The 24,512-nt window shown below is 37.6% G+C and overlaps 1 protein-coding gene across 1 annotated transcript; it reads right to left on the reverse strand.

Moving 5' to 3' along the window:
* Positions 1–9,668: 9,668 nt before the first annotated feature.
* On the reverse strand, positions 9,669–10,319 carry LOC137730577 (uncharacterized). The gene has a single exon (XM_068469561.1). The coding sequence runs from the start codon at positions 10,094–10,096 to the stop codon at positions 9,893–9,895; it is 204 nt and encodes a 67-aa protein (XP_068325662.1). The 5' UTR covers positions 10,097–10,319; the 3' UTR covers positions 9,669–9,892.
* Positions 10,320–24,512: the final 14,193 nt, after the last annotated feature.

Here is a 24,512-nt window from a genome sequence, read left to right on the forward strand (position 1 = left end):
TGCTTTTGTTGTGTCGTTTTCTCCCGGACTGCATGAGGTCTTCGTGCTCTGAACCTTGTGTTCACACTTACGCTTGCACATGTTGGTTATTACTTTGTGTAAAGCTGGTTTTTATTTATTCGTACTATTTTTTATTATTATTTTATTAGCTTCCGCACTGTGCACATGGTTACGTCACTTCCAAGTGACGGCCAACATGCCCTGATCTCGATCGGGGTGTGTCAGTTTATGACCGTAAATGTTTTTTTTTCAATTAAGAATAATTCTAGAGGGCCATGCAGACAGATCAAGATCGTGAAGGTGACACGTGTGGCAAACGACTGATTCACCCTTACTTATGATCCCTAACACCGTGTTGCCTTAATGTCTGAGTAGCACAGCAGGTTGGCCTATGGCGTTGAGTTTCTAGGGCAGACCCATTGCCGTATGAAGTGGGATACACGGAGAGCAGTGCTAGAGAACACGAAGAACGCGATGTTGTCGATTAGTATTTTCAACTTTTATTAGTACTTTTTTTAATAACATATACTATTATTAATATTTTTTTTTCATAATATAGTACCGTTAATAGTAATTTTTTTTTACTAATGTATTCTATTATCAATAATTTAATATTTTTTTATATTTTTTTAATTTTGTAGCTAAACTATGATGTTGAGCACCTCAATGCTCTTTCACGAAGTGGTATCCCGAGTGAAAGAGCGACCTTCACAAACATTTTAAGTCTTTATCAGATGTAGATACCACTCTCGAAGAAGGCTACCTTAAGGAATTGATGGAGTGCCTAGAGGATTGGGAATGGCTATGCAGGCATTTTCAGGACCCCGAGTTTTTGGTAAGTATAATAATTTTTAATAATTTTTTTTAATAAACCCGCTAATACATAGGTCGAAAAATAAACTTTCCCATCATTTTGGTTCGAGGCCATTCTCTTATAGGTTAGAGAAGTGACGACAGGTAAAAGTATATTATTTCTAAATTTTAATACATATGAATTCCTATTAGGATTAATAACTAATTTTTTTAATTCTAAGATTTCCGATGCCAGATTCCCATCCACCTTACACATTATGTTCGTTCCCAGTCGCTCCACCCGCAGATCCCTAAGCGTCCCAACTAATAGATTTCGAGCCTCGCTTTTACAGTTTTTTGGGCTGTTTTGATACAGATGCTTAACTTTTGAAATTTTGAGATTAAACATCCATGCCTTTTAGAATTTTAATTAAATATCGTCCTACAATTTAGGCGCCACATAATTCAAAATTATATAATTTGTCATTATATGTAGTGTATCAAATTAACTGTAAAATCTCTAGTGGTTATGATTCAGTATTCAATTTCAATATAAATTCTTTTAAAATTTAAAAAAAAAACTTGATATTTGCTTCTATTCTTACATACCTTTTTCTTCCAACTCCACACCGTATTGGAGCACACACCAACTCTTCCAATCGATGTGTGTATCGTACCATCGTTTAAGTTAATTTAATGAATGTTCTCCACCAACTTTGATGGTGGTATGATGTATCACACCTTCAAATTTGAATATTGATACCATAGGGTAAGCCTTTTGTTTTACTGCACTTTTTATCCATGTTTTCATAGTTTTTCACGTACCATAGTACATTTGGAAAGTTAATTTTAATTGTCGCATTGCCTTCTAGATATTATAGTGGGTACATTTCACTTTAACATGAGGTACGTTTTAAGTTGCATGGTAAGTTTGGAAAGTTAATTTCGATTGGCGCATTGCCTTCTAGATATTATATTGGATACGTTTCACTTTAACATGAGCTACGTTTCAAGTTGCATGGTACATTTTAATTCGACATTGGTACGTTTTAATTCGATACTGGTACGTTTTAATTTGACTTTGGTACGTTTCAATTTGACTCTGGTACGTTTCTATTTGAAAAATAAATTGTAATGATCCATGTCAAGAGATGATCACAGAACATTCGTAAGCCAATAAAATGGATCATTGTTTATGAACACCTAATTTCTCTATCTCCCCAAACAAATTTCAGCTTATTTTCAGTAGCTATTCTATCTCTCCCTCTTTCTCTTTCTCTCTCCCCTGCTAAATTTCTCACGACTGTATCTCTCTTTTGATGAACTGGGTGAGAGAAACGAAAATGCAGAAAACTGTTCTCTAATTTTTAGGGAGATAATTAAAAATTAATAATAGATATTAAGGGATAAACTGGAAATGAGTATATATCCTTTTACATTAATAAAAGATAATGAGTTAAATAACAAAATGCTGATGTGGACATAATTAAAGCACCCTAATTAAAATTTTAAAAGTTTAATCAAAACTTAAAATACTACAAATGTTTAGTTTAAAAAATGTGAAAAAGAAATGGTAGAATATAATTTTCCCTAGTTTTTTTTTTGTACTAGGATACTATAACATTTGTATTGCTTGTACTTGCATTTCTAAATATAATATAAATAATAACTAAATTAATTAATCTTTTTTTATTTAAATAAAAAAACATTAAATTAATTGAAACTCTAATTTAACAAAATAAATTAATAATTAAAAATAAGAAAATATTTTTCCAATGAAAATAGGTTGTCGCCTGAAATTTAATTTTCATCCCGCATAAATTCAAGCGACATATAATTTATAAATAAAAAATCTAAAAAAATATGACAAATTTCGTTGTGGGATTTTTCCGACAACAACCTTCGCCGTGCAAAGTCTTTTGTAACGAAGATGCTTCTTTGCCTCAACCTTGGCATGAAAGTTCGACCTGAAAGTTGTAGCGACCACTGATCTTCGTCCCTTAAACTTTATCGCAATGAATCACCTTGTTGACCAATTTTTGTCACACAAATCCTTTGCGTGACAAACCTTTCATCTTCATTGCGCAACTCTTTTGCTTCTCTACATTTACCCAAGGACTTCTAGACGATGAAGGTTTTGTATCCCCAAATTTTGCACGACGAAATTTCTCTTTGCACGATAAATTGGTTTTCCTCGGAAATAGATTTTTTTGTAGTAGTGATAGGTGAGTTTTTGTTTGAAAAATAAGAGTTTCAAGAACCTATCTCCAAATAACCCTATTAGGAATGGGCAAACGGGTCCTAGACTTGCGGGTCGGGGTGGGTTCATATATTTTATACACGAAATGGGGTGGGGCGAGTCCAAATATCTGAGGACAAGGGCCCCCGGCCCAGACCGTATCAACGCTCCAACTTTTTATTGAGTAAATCTCCACTGTCCACGCTCATTTTTCACACATATCACAAATCACAATTCACACGAGTCTTTCCCAGTTTTTCGATCTTTCTCTCCATAATTCACACACCATCCACCGATCATCATCGTCGTGAGTGGGAATTGCTCGTCGGTGGTTCGTCATTGACTCCCTCCCTCAACGCCTCTCAACTCGACTAGAATTTGGGTTTGCTTCTCTGCCTGGGTGGGAATTGCTTCTCTGTGGGATTTTGTAGATGCAAAACTCTTTTTGGATTTTATGCAAAATACTTTATATGGGACATCTCCACGGTTGATTAGTCCAAACAACGCTTTCTGGGTTTTTTGTGAATTGTTTTATGCCAAATGCTTCAAGTATACCATTTACGCATGGTCCATGGACCACCTTAATTTCTTCTCAACTATACAAATTGTACCCTAAATATCCACTTAACAGTCAACTTTTTCTTTCTGATGAGCATTTACCAAGAAGGGTGTGCCTTTCTAAGTTTCTCTCGTATTACATTCGGTTAAATATATTGTTACATTTTTGAGTTATTTTAGAAAGGAAACTAGGTTTTACAATCATACGTATGAAGAAAGTTGAGGTTCCACTATAAAACTAATTCAATATGGGGAGTAGCTCAGCTACTTATAAGCACATGTAAGGTCCGTTCTCTCATCAATGTGATATTCATTCTCAACAACGTACACTCTCACGTTTCTACAGAGGGTTGCTTATCTATTGCTAATTATCTGATGTGCGAATGTTTATGCGTATAAAAAAAATTGCTAATCCTTTTGCATGATATAAACGATGTCTACTAATTAAGCTACTTATTTATTTATTTATTGGATAGTATCCCAAAACCGAAAAGTACTCGGCTTTTTTCTGGAAGTGTAATGTAAGTCGTTTGGCCCCTCCACCCTATTGCATGCTTAAACATGGTAAATATTGAAATAGAAAGCGATCTCACACCCACTTCTGCAAACGACAAGGGTCGATCTGCTAAAACCAACCGATCCCTAAGGGTCTGATTTGGCAGCACCTCACCTCCCTGTCTGTTTGCACGTATAGTTTTGAACTCCAATTATCGTCAAAGCCTTTGAATGAAAAAGAAAACTCCCGCAATCTTTTATAGAAGAACAATTTACATGACAGGGTATATTGTTACGTTGGCGTTTTGTAACAACAAACTAAACATGAATAAATTTTTGTCCAGATGTCCTTATTTCATTGATACAAATTGCCACATAACAAATGTATTTGTGCCCTATAAGTTGCTATCTTCTCGTAACAATTTTGTCTATAGCCTTGCATATACTCTAAACCTAACTTTCACCCAAGAAAACAAAAACAATCACACCCACCATACATGGCTATGCTTAAAATTGATTGGAAAATACTCTAATTTTCCACTATTATGGTTTAAAGTGAATGTAATACAGTATTGCATTCACTGTGAACACTAATAATGGTTGCTTAATTTAGTGGTATTCCATTGATTTTGAATAATAACAGTGTAAATTAGAGCATTTTCCAAATTGATTTATGTAATTCTTGACGAGATGCTATTCAGACTATTTTGTGGACTAATTTTTTATCCCACCAATGACTATAGCTTGACAGATTAAATAAAAAATCGAGGTTCATCTTTGGTAACGCAATTTTTACACTTGAATTCTCTTACCCACTACTTGAGTCTGAAATTGTTCACTAACTTGACCGTCGAAGAGCCTTTGGCCCACACTCCCCTCCCCTGGTCCTAGGCTTGCTCACGGTTGTTTATTGTTTTGCAGGTTGCTCGAGTTTGTGCACTTCCTTCACATACGGTGGTGCGTGAATTTGGTTCCAACAATGGATGCTTTCATTGAGAGTGAACTCTTATTCCTCTCGACTATATCACTCTACCCCTATGGAAATCTTTCCTAGATGGTCACCCCACAGTCGAGACATCGACCCGAATAACAAAGGTACATTTTTCATGGATCAAGCCTGGGGCGGCGTGTTGAAGATACGTGCATCGGCAAAGGACATCCGAAAAATTTTGCAATCCAAGGAGCGGGCAAGACTCTCTAGGCTAGAGGAGCGGATAAAAAATATCGAAGATACCGTCACCCATTTCAAAACTCAGCCATCTAGGCACCACCAAGAATGGCTAGTCAAGGTCTATGCATGTTGACTCGAGAACTTGCTCCAAAAGTACACTGTGGGAAGCCACAGAGAACCCAAGGTCTACTCTGATCCCATGTTCGGGAAGAAAACTATTTCCAGGGTCAACCTTACATATGGAAAGTAGGTGTTGGAACCCCCAGTCCCACATCGGACAGAGGGAGAAGAGAAGAGTGCTTTAAATAGAAATACCCCTCTCTAATTAACACCGAGACCTTTTGTGATAAAACCCCACACCTGAGGATTGTGCAGGTGGTTAAGTGGGGACAGTATCGGTGTTGTTGGAGTGGGCCCTCGGCCCGTCGACCTGAAAATTTCCACATGGTATCAGAGCCAGGGGACGGGCCCGTACTGCCACGTGATTGGGTGGGTCCCCATTGGCCCCGCGTGATTGTCCACGTAGGCCAAAGATGCCACGTGTTTGGGTGGGTCCCCATTGGCCCCGCGTGATTGGGTGAGTCCCGACATGGCTCCACGTGGTTGCCGATGTGTGGAAATTCACGTGTGATCCATAAGTGGGGTCTCACGTGCGGGGGAGTGTTGGAACCCCCAGTCCCACATCGGACAGAGGGAGAAGAGAAGAGTGCTTTAAATAGAAATACCCCTCTCTAATTAACACCGAGGCCTTTTGTGATAAAACCCCACACCTGAGGATTGTGCAGGTGGTTAAGTGGGGACAGTATCGGTGTTGTTGGAGTAGGCCCTCGGCCCGTCGACCTGAAAATTTCCACAGTAGGGATGCTTCCAAAAGGCACAGAAAGGAAGGAAGGCGGCACGTGAATGACCCCAACCAAAGAATCGCATGCCTAGAAGCTGTTTGCCCTCCCCTTAACGACGCTCTTGTTGTCAAGCTGCAAATCTTTAATGCCATGGTAGGCCGAGTTTTGATAGATAATGGATTAGAATGTAACATTTTTTTTTTAGAGGTACGGCTGAAATGATAGGCATCCTCGGTTGGGTCAACAACAGAAGGGCTATTATCTAAACCCTTGATAGGGTTTCACTCTACACCTTGGGAACCATAAATAAAGCTTGCGGTGCGAGTGAAACTGTCTAAACATCTGATGACCTTCCACGTCATAGATTGCCTATCCCCTTACAACGCCATTCTTGGCCGAGAATGGCTACACAACTTGGGTAAATTCCTTTGGCCGATGACTTTTTACCCTCACTATTTGACCATAACGGCAATTTGTAGAAGGTCAGATACTAGGGGAATCGAATAATCGATGCTAGGAAGGAGGGCCTCTGCTAGTGAAAGACATGCCTCTCACAGACCTTTCCCTATTTCCTCGGCAAAAGGCAATATCTGAACTACACATGGTTTGATTCCTTTCTTGGGATATGTTGGCAGTCCATTTTAGACTCAATTGCAACGTCCCTGTCTATGTGAAGACATGTTTTATGAAGAACATCTCCTAACACCCCATCATAGGCTTATCATCAAAAGTGATCCCTGATGTAATTTTTACATTATATCATGCCTTTAGAACTACATCAGTTATTTGATTCTCCTCATCGAAGATATGCAAACAATCATTTCCAGAGTCAATCACACTCTCTAGTCAATTAATCCTATTTTCTCGTTAAATAAGGAAGCTTTATTTGTCTTAATTTCAATATTTTTTATTTATTTTCTCTTTTTGGTGATGCAAGGAATACCTCACTCACTTCAAAACAAAGCATAAACTTTGAAAACTTTGCACGAGTGCAAGTCTAAAATTCAAAAGTAACAATGTCAGAAGAGTCTTTCTTAGCCAATCCCATATTAAAATGGTTATTAGCTTGGGAGATTCGAACCATAATAAGCGCAATTACAATTGGCGGGTTACAGGCACATGCACATCGCGCCTTGACCTGGAAGTCCAATGCACCATCCGTCCTCCGGAAAGTTTATACAACTAGCAAAGTTATGGGTTATAACATTCAAACATGGGCCATACGCCATTCAAGGGAATAGTTGAAAAGGCGATTCGGAAATCATCCGAATGTGGCTCTGAACTCTGATCCCAAGTATGACTACTTCTATCCTGGACGAACATATTAAGTCAAGTCTGTTCTGCAACATCGTATGCTAATAGGTCCGAAAAGGGCATCCAGACTTGGAAATTCCCAAGAGGAATTCTATTCCAATGGAGCTCTGACACACGAAAATACTTTAACTAAGCCAGTCAAGGTAGCCCTACCGGAAACGCTCATATCTGATGCATAGAGTCTAACAAAAGGATTAAAAAAGTGTTTACGACCCATATGTCGACAACCAAGTCTCCAAAGAACTTTCGTTTAATATCAATTGGAATCCAGTGAAACCAAGGCCGATTCAAGCATACATAACTTTAATCCAGGCCTGAAGATGATGGGGGAGTGGTCTATGGCTTCAATCTCGTCCAACTCGACGAGACTGAGCTGAGACTTCGTCGGAAAATAACTTGCATTGGAATAAGTGCGTAAATCGTTCGTTGCACGTCTGATTTAAGTAAAAGGTACTTAAATGTTCGCATAAGAGTTCCATTTAGGCCATCAGAAGCATTTTTGTAATTTCTCACTGCTAGGGAATAAAATACAATTAAAATTGGGATGGGATGTGACAACTACTCAAGGTCAAGGGCAGCGCCAATGAACGCTCAAGGTAGTCAACTGACCCTTCTCATTCTAACAGTTTGCGATTTATATATGTTTAAATTTAATTTTTTACACATTATTCTCAAGTCATGACCTTTCTCACTGATTGGACCTTTAGTAAAATTAAAACTAACATAAATTTCACAACTACGCAAATTTTGAGTCGTTGACTCATATGTTTCTAGCCTCCTAAGATATAAAGATTGGTAATATGGATGCTATATACAATAATAGTTGTGGTTATTTATGAAATAAATTTTTATATTAGTGAAGTTTACTACCCCTGCATGAAGAGGCATTATTATGGCACCTCATTCCTTGAATGGGGAAAATCAACTTGGCAAAGGCAAGAATTTTGTGCTATTAGATGATTTTTTTTTTTTTTTTTTTTTTTTAATCTTAATTTTTGTTAATTAGGTTGACCCCCTTTAGTAGATTTTATGGCACAGCCACTGCTCAAGGTTCTCTATAAAATCAACATTTGCGCATTAAAAGACACTTTAAAAAAATCATAGACGAATTAAAACCACATTATCGTTAGCCTATCGTGAGGTTAAGTTCACCCTTTATCCCTTAGTATAGATAATATTGTTTATTCAAAAAGAAAAAAGTGTCATTCTATAATTCTCCCGAATGTACAGCTTTTTTCACTTACATCTTATATATATATAGCAGATAATGTCTTTTTCAGAACGCTGTAACAACTCCCTCAGACAATTGTCGACAAACTCAATAATCGGGTTACAGATTACAGAAGACAATGTATGGGTTGGCTATACGTACATTTTCAGCCACACTTTGTCTAAATTTCATTTTAAAAAAACCAAGACAATATTAATAAACAAACAAAAGTTAATTTTATTCTCTCGGGGCTCCAAGTCGTTTTTTTCTCTTTTTTGCAACAGAAATCTGTAATTTAAGGGTAAAGATATGAAGACTAAATTTATAGACAAAATTTTAGAAATTAAATGATATGGAAGTTGATGATTGAATTATTACTTAAGCGTTGATAAATGTGCTCATTTTTATTGGTGACACGTTATTTAATTTACAAATTTTGTCTTTAAATTTAATCTTCCTAGCATTACCCTTTTATCAGTAATCCGTATATCTTGTACTAAAGTCTAACGTTTATCGTAAATATTAACCTAGAGAAATGTAGATGTGTTATTTCCTATAAAAATTGGCAATCGAAGGTGTCTAGACATTTCCTGATGAAATATATTTTCTGCACAAAAAAGTTGGTCGCCATTAGAAAAACAGAAACGAGTTGGTGGTGGATAGAAGGTTCGAAACCCCCATGTTTTGATATTGGTAAAATTTAAAAACAATGTGGGACTTATAAGCTAACCTGCAATGAAGTAAAGAAACACATAGAGCCAATGATTAATGTTCGTAAAATATAATCAGAATTTCGTGAGTATAAGTGATATTACTACACTAAATTATAAGTTATAGAGAGAAAAAGTTTGAACTCGAGACGAAAATTGTAATCACCAAGTAATCCACTACTTGCATAATTCTAAATGTCAAACAAATAATGCTACACTGATGATTAGTGATTTCCTGTAAACAAGTAATTATAAATTTAAACTGGTCAATAAATTACCAAAAAAACAGACACAAGACATTCCAAACCAATCAATAATTAGATTTAACAGCAGCAGATCGCATGTCATTGTCATTAGCAATTCGACATTCGAATTAAGAACCATCTAACAATCATTTGTACAACAAAAGCCCCAGCTGGTTCCTGAATCCCATTAATAATTGTACTCAAAACTAAAATAGCAGAGAGAGAGAGAGAGAGAGAGAGAGAGAATCACAAATCTAGCTACGATTTCTTGGGTCTCTGGTAGTAGTTATATAATTATACATAGTTGTTGGTGTTGCTAGTAGTACAGGACCAAGCGCCTGGAGCAGAGAGTACAGAAGTACTTCCTCTTGATCTTGAAGCACAAGGGCAGAAAGCAGAGCTTCCGCTGAGACTCGACATCCACCGCCTGCACTTTGCCTCCGCAGTACGGGCATGCTCCAGGAGCTTGCTGCCTCCCCAGCTCCTTCTCCTCCTCGTCGCACACGTACACCAGCCACATTTTTTTGTTCTGGGATTTAACTCCTCTGGTTCTCTGGGATTTTGTTGAGATGGGTGTTATGGGGAAGCTGGGTTTTGATAGAGCGCTCTTGGATGGGGGTTTTGGTGGGGTTGGTGACTTGGAGTTGGACAACTCAATGTGAAATTAATAAAAAGAAACTGAAGCCTGTCAGACTGTCAGACTGTCAGACTATTAGTGACTACTTAAAGGGAAGGCGAGAGAGAAAGAGGTTGAGGAGAGGAATATGGGATTGGATCCTTTCCTGAGCAGAAGATCAGATCCTCCTGATCCACTAACATGAATCATTGAATTTTGATCCAACGGATATAATTATTATAATTTTTAGAGAAGTTTCGTGTTTGTAGCCGTTGGATTTTAATCCAACGATCCATGTTAGTAGGTCAGGAGAATCCTGATCTCCTGCCTAGGAAATAATCCAATTCCGAGGAATATACCCCACATATATTGACTTGGGTTTTTTTTTTTTTTTTTTTGTTTTTGAATAACCGATATTATTTATATTAGGGGATGATGTGTACCTAATCTCACAATAGATTAAAAATAATGTGATTCAAATTCGCTTTTGGCGATAATTGAACCTAAGAGCTTTCACTTACAAGTAAAAAAAAATACCACTAAATCATAGTACTAAGTGATAGTAACTATGAGTTATATATTTATTTTTTTAGGATAGGTCTCATAAGGAGTAAATATAATAGGAAAATCGGAAAAACTTGATATAAATTCGTCATTTATAAAAGTCGAAATTAAGATCTTCTTGCAATTAAGGAGATATTATTAAAAGTAGTACGGGTGACTATAATATTGCTTTATGAATGATGTTATTATGTGTTACTAGAAACTTGATCATGATTACAGGCAGTCTGACAAACTTAAGACAAAAATATGATCACACTTGTATGTGGTTTTGTAATTTTCCTAAAAAACTACATGAAAAACATATTTTGATAAGTATGTATAGTTTAAAAATCCGCCAAGGATATTTTCCTATAAAATCTTTTTTTGCTTTGTATTAACCAGCTACATTGTTCCTGCAAGGGCTCCAAGTCCGGACAGCTTTTTTTTAGGAAGATTCAACGAAACACTCCTGGTACTGTTTATTTTTAACGAAAATTTTTCATTAAAATTAAAGTTTATTTTGAACTTTTCGTTAGTTTTTTTTTTTTTTTTTTTATATTCTTTTTATCCTTCTTGTTGGGATATTGCTGGTTTGTATGTTATTGCTCTTGTGCAAGATTTTTTAAGCGTGGTTGGTTGTACTCGAATGCTAATTGCAATTCTATGAATCTTAGCCCTAAAATGGAAACGGCAGACAATATTACACAGTATTGCCTAATTGCTCTTGCTTACTTATTGTTTAAAATTATTCCTAAGATTCTTGCTGATTGGTTTGGTGGTATTGCAACCCGATTATCTCTCCTCAGCAACAAGCTTTCTTAAAAGAAGGACAAATCTTTGAAGGATGTGCATTAATTGGTGACCAAAAATTCATTGTTGCACATTGAAATTGATATCAAAATTATTAGAAGTAAAACACTATATTTATTTATGGTTGACTTTATCAAATTTATAGGTGAGTGACCAAGCATTCCAACATTCTGATGTGAATAAAAAAGTGATTTGAGTATTTAGACTTGAACACCATCACAACAATTGACTTGTTATTCACTAAGACGGTAATCATAAGAGCAACTCCACCCCTATCCACTTTGCGCTAGCACCCAGCCTATTTATCCACTTAATTGAACAGTAATAGACTCAATGAACAGTAATAGGCCAAAGCATCTCCACCCCAAAAAAAATGTGCTGGCACCTAGTCTAAAAATGCGCTGGCACAAACGATCTCCACCCCTACAAAATACGCTGGCACCCAGTCCATTTAAAATATTAAATAATTTTTTTATAAAATAATAATAAAAAAATAGTTTTAATTTCGGATAGGATTTTTAACCAATCTCGTCACGCCACGTGTCATTATCCGAACGTACTATTTTTTGAATAGATTTCCGCTAAGATTTTCAACCAATCCCGACAACCCACGTGTCACTTCCTGTTTACAATAATTTAGGCAAGATTTCGATAAGATTTTTAACCAATCTCGTCACGCCACGTGTCATTATCCGAACGTACTATTTTTTGAATAGATTTCCGCTAAGATTTTCAACCAATCACGTAGTGCCACGTGGCATTGTCCAGAACCTCATCTTCTTTTTTTTTGTCCATATAAACCCTACATCCCTACATCCATCCTCACACTAAACTCAATCCTTTTTTTTAGCTCAGAATTCTTCTTTATCGTTTTCAAATCTTGAATTCTTACAATGTCTTCTTCAAGGAGAGCGTATAAACAGTTGCAAGAGCAGCAGAAAAGGTTGTTGGCACAACAGGAAGAATTGGTCAATCTTGACCAAGGTGGAGGTGGAGATGAGGCCTTCGCAATGGAGGAGGATGAGGATGATCACCATAGAAGGCGGAGGGCCTCACATTCCCGCCGTACCATGGAAGCTATGGGTCAGATAGCCAAACCCGGACGTGCGGCAAACATCGATAGAAGAAGGGAAAGACGAGGTAAAGATCTCTTGGAAGATTATTTTATTCCCAACAGCGTTTTCCCTGATCATGTTTTTAGACGTCGTTTTAAAATGCAACGAAGTTTGTTCGCTAAAATCATGAGTGATGTTTGCAACCATGATCCATATTTTGTGCAAAAAGAGGATGCTTTTCATGTTCTAGGTCTTCTTCCTGAGCAAAAAATTACGGCTGCCTTGCGAATGCTTGCATATGGAGCATCTGCAGATCAAGTGGATGAGATCGCAAGGATAGGAAAAACAACAGTTCTGGAGTCCCTGATGCGGTTTTTGCTCTGCAATTGAAGCCCTCTACACCAATGAGTACCTTCGGCAACCCACGACAAGGGACATGCTAAGGCTTCTGAGGAAGGGTGAGATGCGAGGCTACCCTGGCATGATTGGAAGCATCGACTGCATGCACTGGACATGGAAAAACTGTCCAAGTGCATGGCAAGGAGCTTATGGCAACAGAAAAGGAGCCAAAAGCATCATTCTGGAAGCGGTGGCTTCTTTTGATACATGGATTTGGCATGCTTTTTTTGGTGTTCCAGGAGCTCAGAATGATCTAAATGTCCTTGCCCAATCTCCAGTGTTTGACGAACTGCTACAAGGGCGTGGGCCGAGATGCACATATTGGGTTAATGGTAATAAATACGAGGGACCATACTACCTTACAGATGATATTTACCCAGGGTGGTCAACATTTGTCAAAACAATGCCACACCCGCAGAGTGAAAAAGAGAAACACTTCGCAAAGTGTCAAGAAGGGTGTAGGAAGGATGTCGAGCGTTGTTTTGGTATCCTGCAAGCTCGTTGGGCCATTGTCAAGGCTGCAGCTAGAATGTTTGATGTCGAGGCTCTTCGATCCATCATGATGACGTGTATTATTCTCCACAACATGATTGTTGAAGACGAGTATGATTATGATGCCGTCGATGAATACGAGCCGGATCCAATGAACAACTCAAGAACACAAATTTACTATGCTCATGACCGGACCGAAGATCCCGTGCAACACGAGCCGTTGGAACGGGATGGACGTTACAATGAATTGATCGTTCAACGATACACTTCATTGCAAGAGCCATACTGGCATATAGCCCGCCAGAATGACTTGATTGACCATCAGTGGAGATTGCACGAAGGCGAAGATAATTAAAATAAGGCTTGTGGTTGAAGAATAAAGTGTATTGTTTTTTAAGTAATCTTATTTAGTGTGTTTGCTTTTTTTTTTTAAGTTTAAATGGTGAGGTTATGTAATTTTAGTTGGTGTTTTAAGTTTAAATGGTGAGGTTATGTAATTTTAAGTTTAAATGGTGTTTTAAGTTTAAATGGTGTTTTATGTAATTTTATTTGGTGTTTTAAGTTTACATAAGAAATTACATAAGAAATTAAATAAAGTTCTAAAAGTAAATAAGAAATTACATAAGAAATTAAATAAAGTTCTAAAAATAAATAAGAAATTACATAAGAAATTAAATAAAGTTCTAAAAGTAAATAAGAAATTACATAAGAAATTAAATAAAGTTCTAAAAGTAAATAAGAAATTACATAAGAAAATAAATAAAGTTCTAAAAATAAATAAGAAATTACATAAGAAATTAAATAAAGTTCTAAAAATAAATAAGAAATTACATAAGAAATTAAATAAAGTCTGTGGAGTTAGGATATGTGGTGCTAGGATCTTGGTTGCTAGGATTTCTGTAGCTGGAACCCCCTTGACTTGTTTCGGCATCTCTTGCACGCCTCCTTCGCACAACATCTCTTTTTTCTGATGTCCAAAAATATTTTGAATTCGGAGACAGTCCTACTAGAGACTTGTTCATAGTGTCACGATCTGTTTGAGCCATCCTTTCTTCTCTAAGCATCTCATTCTCTCGATGAAGTGCTTCTCTAATCATCTCGTTCTCTCGATTAACAATTTCTCTTTGTCTCTCAGCCGCCGCATCACGAGCCTCAGTAGCTGCAATAATTGCTGCCATGGCAGCAGCTTTTTCCTCATCTCTAGTCTTTTCCCATGCCATGTTCAGTTCACCTTGACGAGTAAGTTCCTCCATATATTTAGTGTAGTCATTTTTGGAAGAACTACCTTTTTTCTTTGATGCCTTTTTACCTTGAGGCCTAAGGGACTGACGAGTCGGTTGGGTCTCTAGCACTTGTTCAGGCATCCCTTCCGTGTCTTCAAATGTGTTGGCTTCTTGTTCGGCTGTGTCTGCTTCTGGCGAACTGTGTAGACCCATACCGTGCATGACAACTTCTGGACCGGTTGCCACAATTTTGTATCTAGGGCAATCTTTGACAATTTGCCAACATTCCCATTTGTTGAATGATTTGTTATGGTTCTTTGCATTGTAGAATGCTTGTGCTTGTAGTGTCTATAAAAATTACATAAAAATTACATAAGAATTGTGGAACGCATAAAAATTATATAAAAATTACATAAAAATTACATAAGTATTGTGGAATGCATATTACATAATAATTACATAAGAAATTAAATAAATTAAAATATTGATGTGGGTGGAATGCATATAAATAAATAAAAATATTGTTACCTCATCCGCTAAACTTGTCCCACTACGCAAATTACCAGAAGCATGAGAGAGGGCGTTTTTCCAACAAGTAAAGGATGCGTTGAGTTTTTTCCAACGACCTTGAAGACCTTGACTAGATCTGGCATCTTTTCCATGTACATCTTTTCCATGTACATCGTTGAACGATTTCGTAATTTTACTCCACATTTCTCGCTTATCCATCTCATTACCCGTAATCGGGTCATGAGTAGTGCGAACCCAACATTCACACAACGTAACATCTTCACTGAGCTTCCACGAAGTCATTTTTTTCTCTCAAAGTGTACAAAATATTCAAATGTAGAAAGTGTAGAAAGTGTAGAAAATATTGAAATGTGGTGTAAGGTGGAAGATGAGGGTTAGGTATTTATAGAAAAAAAATTAATTTTTTAAAATTTTTCTATATTTTTAAAATTTTTTTTGACATTTTAAAATAATTTTTAATAAATTTTAATGTTGTAATTAATCTAGACCGTTGGATTTGAAAAATAATCAAATCCAACAGCCAACACGCTGCCACGTGGCCAACGGTCAAATTTCTGACCGTTGGGCCTTTTTTTTTTTTTTTTTTTTTTTTAATTTTTGGTGAAATAAACGTGGACCGTTGATCTGTGATCGGACGGTCCAATTTAAAATTTAAATTTAATTTTTTTTTACCGTTGGAAATCCAACGGCTCTGAGGAGGGCCACGTAGCCCTCAGCCGGATGACTGCAAGTTGCCCTGCACGCGGGGCCCACCGCCTGCAAAGCCTGTCGGCTACTCGCCTGGGCACCCGCGTGTTGTGCACGCGCCAATAAACAGACCGGCCTCTGGGTCTGTCCATTTTGGGCTGGGCTGTTGACTGGCACGGGCTGGGTGCCAGTCAATTTTGCGGGCTGGACCTCATTCCCTGCATGCCGGGCTATTTTCTTCACTTGGTGCTGGGCTGGACTTGCTCTAAGAGATAAGAAGAGAGGAACCCTCTGCTTACTCATATAATCATACAAATGAGAAAGTCTCTCGTCAAATAATATGACACTATGTGTTGTCGAGATTCTAAGGTCATTTCCAACTGATCCGGCCAAAGGTTATAAGGTTAAAAATAATCTTTTTGACACGAAAACTGTTTCTAACCGAAGATTAGGCCAAATGGTTTGTGAGCCCCACCTAACCGGAAGTCTCAAAACTGTTAGCTACATTGTAATGTTTGGAAATTGAAAGAAAATCAAGAAGAAAGCTGAAGAGAAGAAAGATCAACACAGAGAGTTTTACATAGAGATAGATTTAGAGAGAGAAATATGCTTTTGTATTTATTGATAGAATGAAGGTTACACAACTGTTTTTATAAGATCAGCCAGCCCTCCTGCTTCGTTTGATCTGCTTCATCTGCTCGCTGCGTCATCATTTTTCTATTTAATCCAAGCTCCAAGCTAGCAAAATCAGAGAGAGAGAGGGAGAGGGAGATAGAAAAACTGACCAGAACGAATGAGACCCCGGTCGAAATAAAACCAAAACAAAATCTAATTAAAATCCAGGACAGCAACGGATTGCTTGCAATTGCTGCACTCGTTTTTTCTGTTGAGACTTTGACAGACCGACCACCGGCGGCGTATCAACCACACGATTCCGATGACGTGACTTTCGATGAAGACGTCGTTTTCGTTCTCATTCTCCTTCTTCTTCACGATTATGCTCTGGGCGCCGCTCTCTTATGGCTTTGTGAATCCCTGAACGCTTCTTCAGCTGGAGAGCTCGTCGGGAAGCGGCAGCGGCAAACACTTGACGAAGGAAGAGCTTTGGTTCGATCAGGCACTCGACCACTTCTCGCCATGCGACCGCCGCAAATTCCTGCAGCGATACTACGAATTTCTAGTCTACTTTGGACCTTCCGACAGACCCATTTTCCTCAAAATTTGCGGAGAATCCGCGTGCGGCGGCATCTCCAACGATTATCTGAGTGTAAGTCCTTGTTTTTCTTGAAATTTTTGTTGTAAAAGTTGTAAATTTGGAAGAAAAATTGAAAATTTTGGAGATTTTATTGAATTGTCTATGTGCAGGTGTTAGCTAAGAGGTTTGGGTGTTTCTTACTTGGGAGCTCTTAGTGCGTGGTTTTGTGTAAGTCTCCCGCATTTGACATGTGTGCAGCTTGATATTGATGGTGACTTCATGTATTTTCTGGCGGATGCTGCTGTTATAGCGGCAAAAGTTACTTCTTTCTTAGTTTTGTCACTCCGTTTTCAGTTTATCAAATTATTGATGTTTATTTGCTTGACACTTTGCAGTTTCAGTATGGAAATCCCGATAAATTATGCTCACCTCTTGTTCAAGCAAAGACGAATGGAGAGGATTTGGTGGTATGTTTCTCTTCTTTTCATTCCATTTTGTTCTTTAATTGAAGCAATCTTGGTCTACAGTGTTAACCAAGCTGTGATTATAGGAAGAAGTTCACAATATTGTTCTAAGAATATGGAGAGAGAGAGAGAGAGAGAGAGAAAGAGAGAGAGAGAGAGTATTCTTCAACTGATGTTTTTATATTTTCTTCCTTACAATCTTACAACCTCAAGTTTATACCTTTTACAAATCTTACTGCCTAAGTCACAACATAACCAACTCTAACTACCTTCTCTACCTTCTTTATCTTTTGACAAGTGTCATCTTTTACTACCGTTGGATTACTACCCTTAACATCCCCCCTCAAGCTCAGGAGTAGTGAAACTAAGACTGAGATTGTGACAGTGAGTTTGAAAAAGCGAAGCAGATAAACCCTTGGTGAAGATATTTGCATACTGCTCAGTGGATGATACAAATTGAACTTGCAGCTGCTTCTTGACAACTCTTTCGCGAACAAAGTGAATATCAACTTCAATGTGTTTTGTTTGTTGATGTAGAACAGGATTAACAGTTAGAGCAATGGCGGACATGCTATCACAAAACAGCACTGGGGCAGTAGGAATATCAATATGCAAGAAAGTCAATAGTTGGTTGATCCAATCCAATTCAGCAGTAATTGTAGCAAGAGCTCGATATTCTGCCTCGGTGGATGATCGTGACACTGTTTGTTGCTTCTTAGATGACCAGGAAATAGGGTTGGAACCCAAGAACACAACAAATCCAGTAGTAGAGCGCCTATCATTAGGGTCTCCAGCCTAATCTACATCAGAAAATGCCCTTACAGTATCAGAATGAACTGCCAAACCGCCTCTAATATAGCTAATTCCTAAGTTCCCTAAGTTCATAGTTCCTTTAAGGTATCTGAGTATCCTCTTGACTGCACTGAAGTGAGACTCTATGGGATTCTGCATGAATTGACACACTTGGTGCACTGCAAATGCTATATCGGGCCTGATGAATGTCAGATACTGTAAAGCACCTACCACACTTCTGTAAAGAGCTGGATTGTTATAGGGTTTTCCATCATCAAGAACTAACCGATTATAAGGCAAATAGGGTGCGGCACAAGCCTTGGAATCTAGCATTTCAGTCTTAGTAAGTAGGTCCTTAACATACTTTGCCTGAGAAAGGAATAGCCCATCAGTCTGAGAAATGACCTGAATTCCCAGAAAAAAGTGAAGAGGGCCCAAATCTTTGATATCAAACTCTCTTGTCAAGGCAGATATCACATCATCAATCATAGTTGAAGCATTACCAGTGACAATGATGTCATCTACATAAAGAAGCAATATCACAACAGAGGAACCATTCATCTTCACAAATAAAGAGGAATCGGCATAAGTTGTATTAAATCCAAGTAAAGGCAGAAAGCTTGTGAACTTATCATTCTAGGCTCGAGGAGCCTGTTTTAAGCCATATAAAGACTTATGAAGCTTGCAGACATACTCAAGATGTAGAGAATCAATGAAACCCGGAGGTTGAGCCATATACACCTCTTCCTGCAATATACCATGTAAAAAAGCATTCTTTACATCAAGTTGTCTCAAATTCCAACCAAAATGAGCTGCTATTGCTAGCACAAGTCTCACAGTTGTTGGTTTAACAACTGGACTAAAAGTCTCTCCATAGTCTATTCCTTCCTCTTGGTTAAACCCTTTGGCTACCAAGCGAGCCTTATACCTCCCTATCGAACCATTAGCATTCTTCTTAATTTTGAAAACCTATTTGCAACCAACAAGGTTTTTTTGTACTGGAAGTGGAACTAAACTCCATGTAGACTGAGTATTGAGTGCATATAATTCTTCTTGCATTGCATCAACCCATACTTTACACTTTAATGTAGATTTGTATGTTGCAGGTTCAACAGTAGCTAAATCCACTCCTCCATGTTCATGAATTGTAGTCAGTAATGCCTTCTTTTTGAAAATGCCATTCTTTGATCTAGTTTGCATTTGATGCAAATTTAATGGAGGAATTGAGAGCATTACTTGGAGATTCTCAGATTGGACCTCAGGAACCACAGAGAGTTGAGGAGTTAAAACTTGTTCTTTTGCATTAATGGATTGTATTGAAGGTGATCGAGTAGTGTTTATGGATAATGGGGAAGAGTCAATGTTAGAAGAAGGAACATGCTGTAAAGCTGGAGATCTGGGGGAGACTAACACATTACCAATAGCGACTGGTGTTTGAAAGACTGGTTGTGGCACATGGGATGTAGGAGGGTCAGATGGCCGGTTTGAGACTAGAATTGAATAGGGAAATTCAGATTCATCAAACAAGACATGTCGAGAAATATAGACTTTCTGCTTAGTGGCATCATAACATAAGTACCCCTTGTACTTTGATGCATACCCTAGAAAAAGACACTTTGTTGTTCGGGGTTGCAACTTAGTGGTATTAATAGGTCTTAACAGTGGGTAACAAGAACAGCCAAAGACTTTTAGATGGCTAATGTCAGGGAGAGAACTATAAAGCATCTCAAATGGTGACTTTTGGTTCAATGTTTGTGATGGCATTCGATTAATAAGGTACACTGATGTTTGACAAGAACATGACCAGAAAGGGGCAAGTAAATGGGATGTTTGGAGGAGAGTGATTGTGGTTTCAATAATATGGCGAAGTTTCTGTTCAGCCAACCCATTTTGCTCTGGGGTATATGGACAAGACAATTGGTGACTAATACCCTTAGTAGCAAGGAATGTTTGTAATTGGTTTCCGACAAATTCTCCCCTCCATCACTTTGAAGTGTCTTTATGGAAACTGAGAAATGATTAAGAATAAACTGATAGAATGTAGCAAATGTAGAACAAACATCAGCTTTATTAACAAGTGGGAAAATCCAACAAAATCGAGTACATTGATCTATGAAGGTAACATAGTACTTAAAGCCATTTATAGAGAGACATGGAGCCGGACCCCATACATCACTATGAACAATATCAAAAGGGTGAACAGGTTTACATATGGCTGAGGTAAAGGGTAACTTGCTAATTTTTCCCTCAAGACAATTGGAACACAATGTAGGTGTGGAATCAGCAACACTAGGGATGTTGGACTTCTTAAGCATACGGGAAACAACATTATTTGAAGGATGAGAAATTACTTGGTGCCATAGACTAGAAATTACTTGTTTTCCAAGATATGCAGCGGCTGAGAAAGCCTTTGTGGGATGAGAGGATGGTTTGATGGGAATGGGAAACAATCCATTATTGCAGAGGCCCTTGAATAATATTCTCCCTGTGGCTTTGTCCTGAATCCAAAAACACCAAGCATAAAAAAATCAACCAACAATTATTGTCAAGGCAGATTTTATGCACAGAGAGTAAATTCTGAGATATCTTAGGTACATAAAGAACTGAATTCAATTTTAGAGTATGGAATTGAGTCTGCAATATGGAAAATCCTCTAAAAGACACTGGCAAACCTTCACCACTTGCAGTTTGAATCATCTCGGATGATAGAAAAGGAGTTGCCAACGGATGATAGAAAAGGAGTTGCCAATGACAGATTATTCAAGTTTGCAGTCATGTGATTTGTTGCACCTGAGTCTGTGAGCCATACTTGCTGAGATAAATTGGATTCCACTTGGGAAACAGAAGCATTGACATGCATAACATTCATGCCTTCAGAGTTGGAAGTGATGTTTGCATTTCGGAAATGGCAAAACTGTGCATTGTGATTCCTTTTTCCACAGATTTGACACCCTTCAGTAAATGCAGAATCAGTATTTCGAAACCGACATGTATCTGCAAGATGCCCATACTTGCCTCAAATTTGACATGGATTGCCAGTATTAGGCAACTGTTGAGTAGGTGAATTACCAAGAATCCCACGCACATGATTTGGGTAAAAAGACCTGTTGTTTCCAAATTTAGGTTCACCTTGGCCATACTGAAACTTCCCTTTGTTCTTGTTTTTGTTATAGAATGGTTTATATTGAGAACCACCATAGTTATCGCTATAAGAAGAAGATGCACCAGTATGAGTATAAGAAGGAGACTGATGACCAAAGTTGCCCTTGAAACTTGTCTGAGAACCACTAGTATCAACAGCCATTGCAGTAAGAAATGAAGGGGTAGAAGTACTTTCAATCATTGCTTCCTCAACAAGTAATTGAGCTCTCAAATCTTTCAGAGATATAACATGTTCTCTGCCTCTGATGATTGATCGAACCGTATTATACTCAGATGGTAAACCAGTAAGAGTAAGAATTACAATATCATCATCATCAAATTTAACCCCAACCACAGAAAGATAATCTATACCCTCCTTGATTCTTTGTAAGTAGAGAGAAATTGAATCATTACCCTTTTTGATATTCTGCAATTCTGATTTCATTTGGAAGATACTTGTTCTTGTAACAGTCGAAAATTGCTCCTTGAGCCGTGCCCAAAGATCTTGTGCACTGGTACTCCCGATGGCACAAGAAATCGCAGGTGATGAAAGAGTTGTAGTAATGAACTACATCAAGGCTTGATCGTGCATCTTCCAAATCTTGTAGTCATCAGATTCTTGGGAAGAACCAATTTCATCAGGACAATGTGTGAATCGAGCAGGACAATGTGTGGAACCATCCACAAATCCCATGATTCGATACCCCTCGAGCAAAAGCTCCATCTGAAAATGCCAAACCAAGTAGTTTGTCTTATCAAGCTTAACCGTGACAGATGTTGACACAGTAGAAATGAGAGAGGTAATGGGGGATTGAACAATTTGCAATTGAGAGTCAGAAAACATTGCTGTAAGAAAACCAAAAACTTGTAGCGGAATGGTAATTGCAGACTTTTGTCGAACAGTTGGCGTGCACGAAAACAGACGCCAAGAACTATGAGCTATGAGATCTACAATAATCTCCACAGAAAACAGAGGAAGCAGAAGGCAACAAGGAGATCAGAAATAGAGAGCGGAAGCAAACCAAGATTAGAAAATCGCACGATTAGCTATACCAGCGACGATACCATGTTAACCAAGCTGTGATTATAGGAAGAAGTTCACAGTATTGTTCTAAGAATATGGAGAGAGAGAGAGAGAGAGAGAGAGCGAGAGAGAGAGAAAGAAAGAGAGAGTATTCTTAAACTGATGTTTTTATATTTTCTTCCTTACAATCTTACAGCCTCAAGTTTATATACTACCTTTTACAAATCTTACTGCCTAAGTCACAACATAACCAACTCTAACTACCTTCTCTACCTTCTTTATCTTTTGACAAGTGTCATCTTTTACTACTATTGGATTACTACCCTTAACACACAATTGTGTTCTATAATTATTCACATATTGATATTTCATCTCGAAAAATTATTGAGGTACTTTAATTTAAGTAACCATATTAATTCAATTAAAATAATAAATTATGTTTGACCCTATATTTGGCCCCCTCAGTTGGAGATAGTTTTTTGTCACATGGCTATATTTGGCTTATGACCCTCTGGCCAGATGATAAGAAATATGATCTGACATTGTTTATTAAAACATTAATTTCTTAGATGACTATAGGATTAAAAAGAGTCATCTGACCCTCATTCGGTTGGAGATGGCCTAACAACAAGAATGGTTTTGATTTACACACAAGTTATAGAATGATTTTAATTCATATGAAGAATGTCATTCTTCGTCACTGGTAAATGAGAAGTTTTACTTTAACTCATATAAATGGCTATAATGATGTAATACTTGTGTCCAATTCATATATATATATATATATAACTAACTCATTGATTTTATTGAAAAAATCAAATAAAATTAATAATCATACTGTTTTTTATGTAGATATTCTACTCAATCAATAATTAAGTACCCAACTTAACACATACAATATGTTATTCAATGTAAGTCAAATTTCAAACATCCCATTTTTTTAGTAAAAGAAAATATCACTGAATTAGAATTGTGACCAACAGAATAACGTGACTCTCCCCTGCCACAATCTGAGACATGACGTCAGCATATGAAAGTGGGCAGCCGTATATCAAGCGGTGGGGCTCAAGGCAGATGGCAAACAATGCAGATCCACGTTTTTGGCAGGCGCTATTCCAACTTACCAGAGCGGTTAAAGCTGAAGGATGCCCACTGATTGCCCTTCACTCTCCAAAAGGCGCGTCACCTCCTGAAATGTGGACGCAGACTCTGCCGGCTCAGTAAACCCTCAAACGCGGTTTTGGTCGTGAGTCCGTAACGTAAGCACCGACGCAGATGGGGAGGTGCGTGAACGAGTGCGTATGCATGCATTTGATTTCTCGTGTTATTTTGGTTTTGAGATTCCCTATGCAGTAAAAGCTCTGTTGTAAAAGAGCGTCTTTCCCAGATGATACATTAATTACGATTTTCTTGTGTCAGTTTTTCCTGCAACGTCCCAACACAGAAGACTAATTGATTGTCTGCTTTTTCATTTTTCGTGTCTTTCTGTGCATTTTTATTTGTGTAATCATGGTTAATTTACGTTAACGTTTTATATTACTATTTATTTTTATCTTAGTATTTTTATAAAAAATAATATAAAATGTTAACGTGACTTAATCGTGTCCATACAAAATAAGAAAGTACGGGAAGACACACAATCCTTGTCCAATGTAATTACCATACTATAGCCTCTGGAAGGGTGGTCGCGGGTCCTCATTTTAAAAAAGAATGTAATTAGCATACTATAAATCTTAGCAAATTTTCTCTCAAAAAAAAAAAAAAAAAAAAAATCTTAGCAAATTATGAAGTTGTCTCTTTTTGAATATGCGACTCAAACAGCACAACATATGTAGTTCATTCGTAACCTACTAAAAGCGTGTTTAGATGTGTTTTTAAAATAACTGAAAGCGTTTTTAATGAAAATATTTATTGAGACAATCTTTAGATAAAATGGTAACAAATCCTGGAAAAGTAATTAAAGT

The sequence above is a fragment of the Pyrus communis genome, chromosome 4 (assembly GCF_963583255.1).
Source record: "Pyrus communis chromosome 4, drPyrComm1.1, whole genome shotgun sequence".
Lineage (NCBI taxonomy): Eukaryota > Viridiplantae > Streptophyta > Magnoliopsida > Rosales > Rosaceae > Pyrus > Pyrus communis.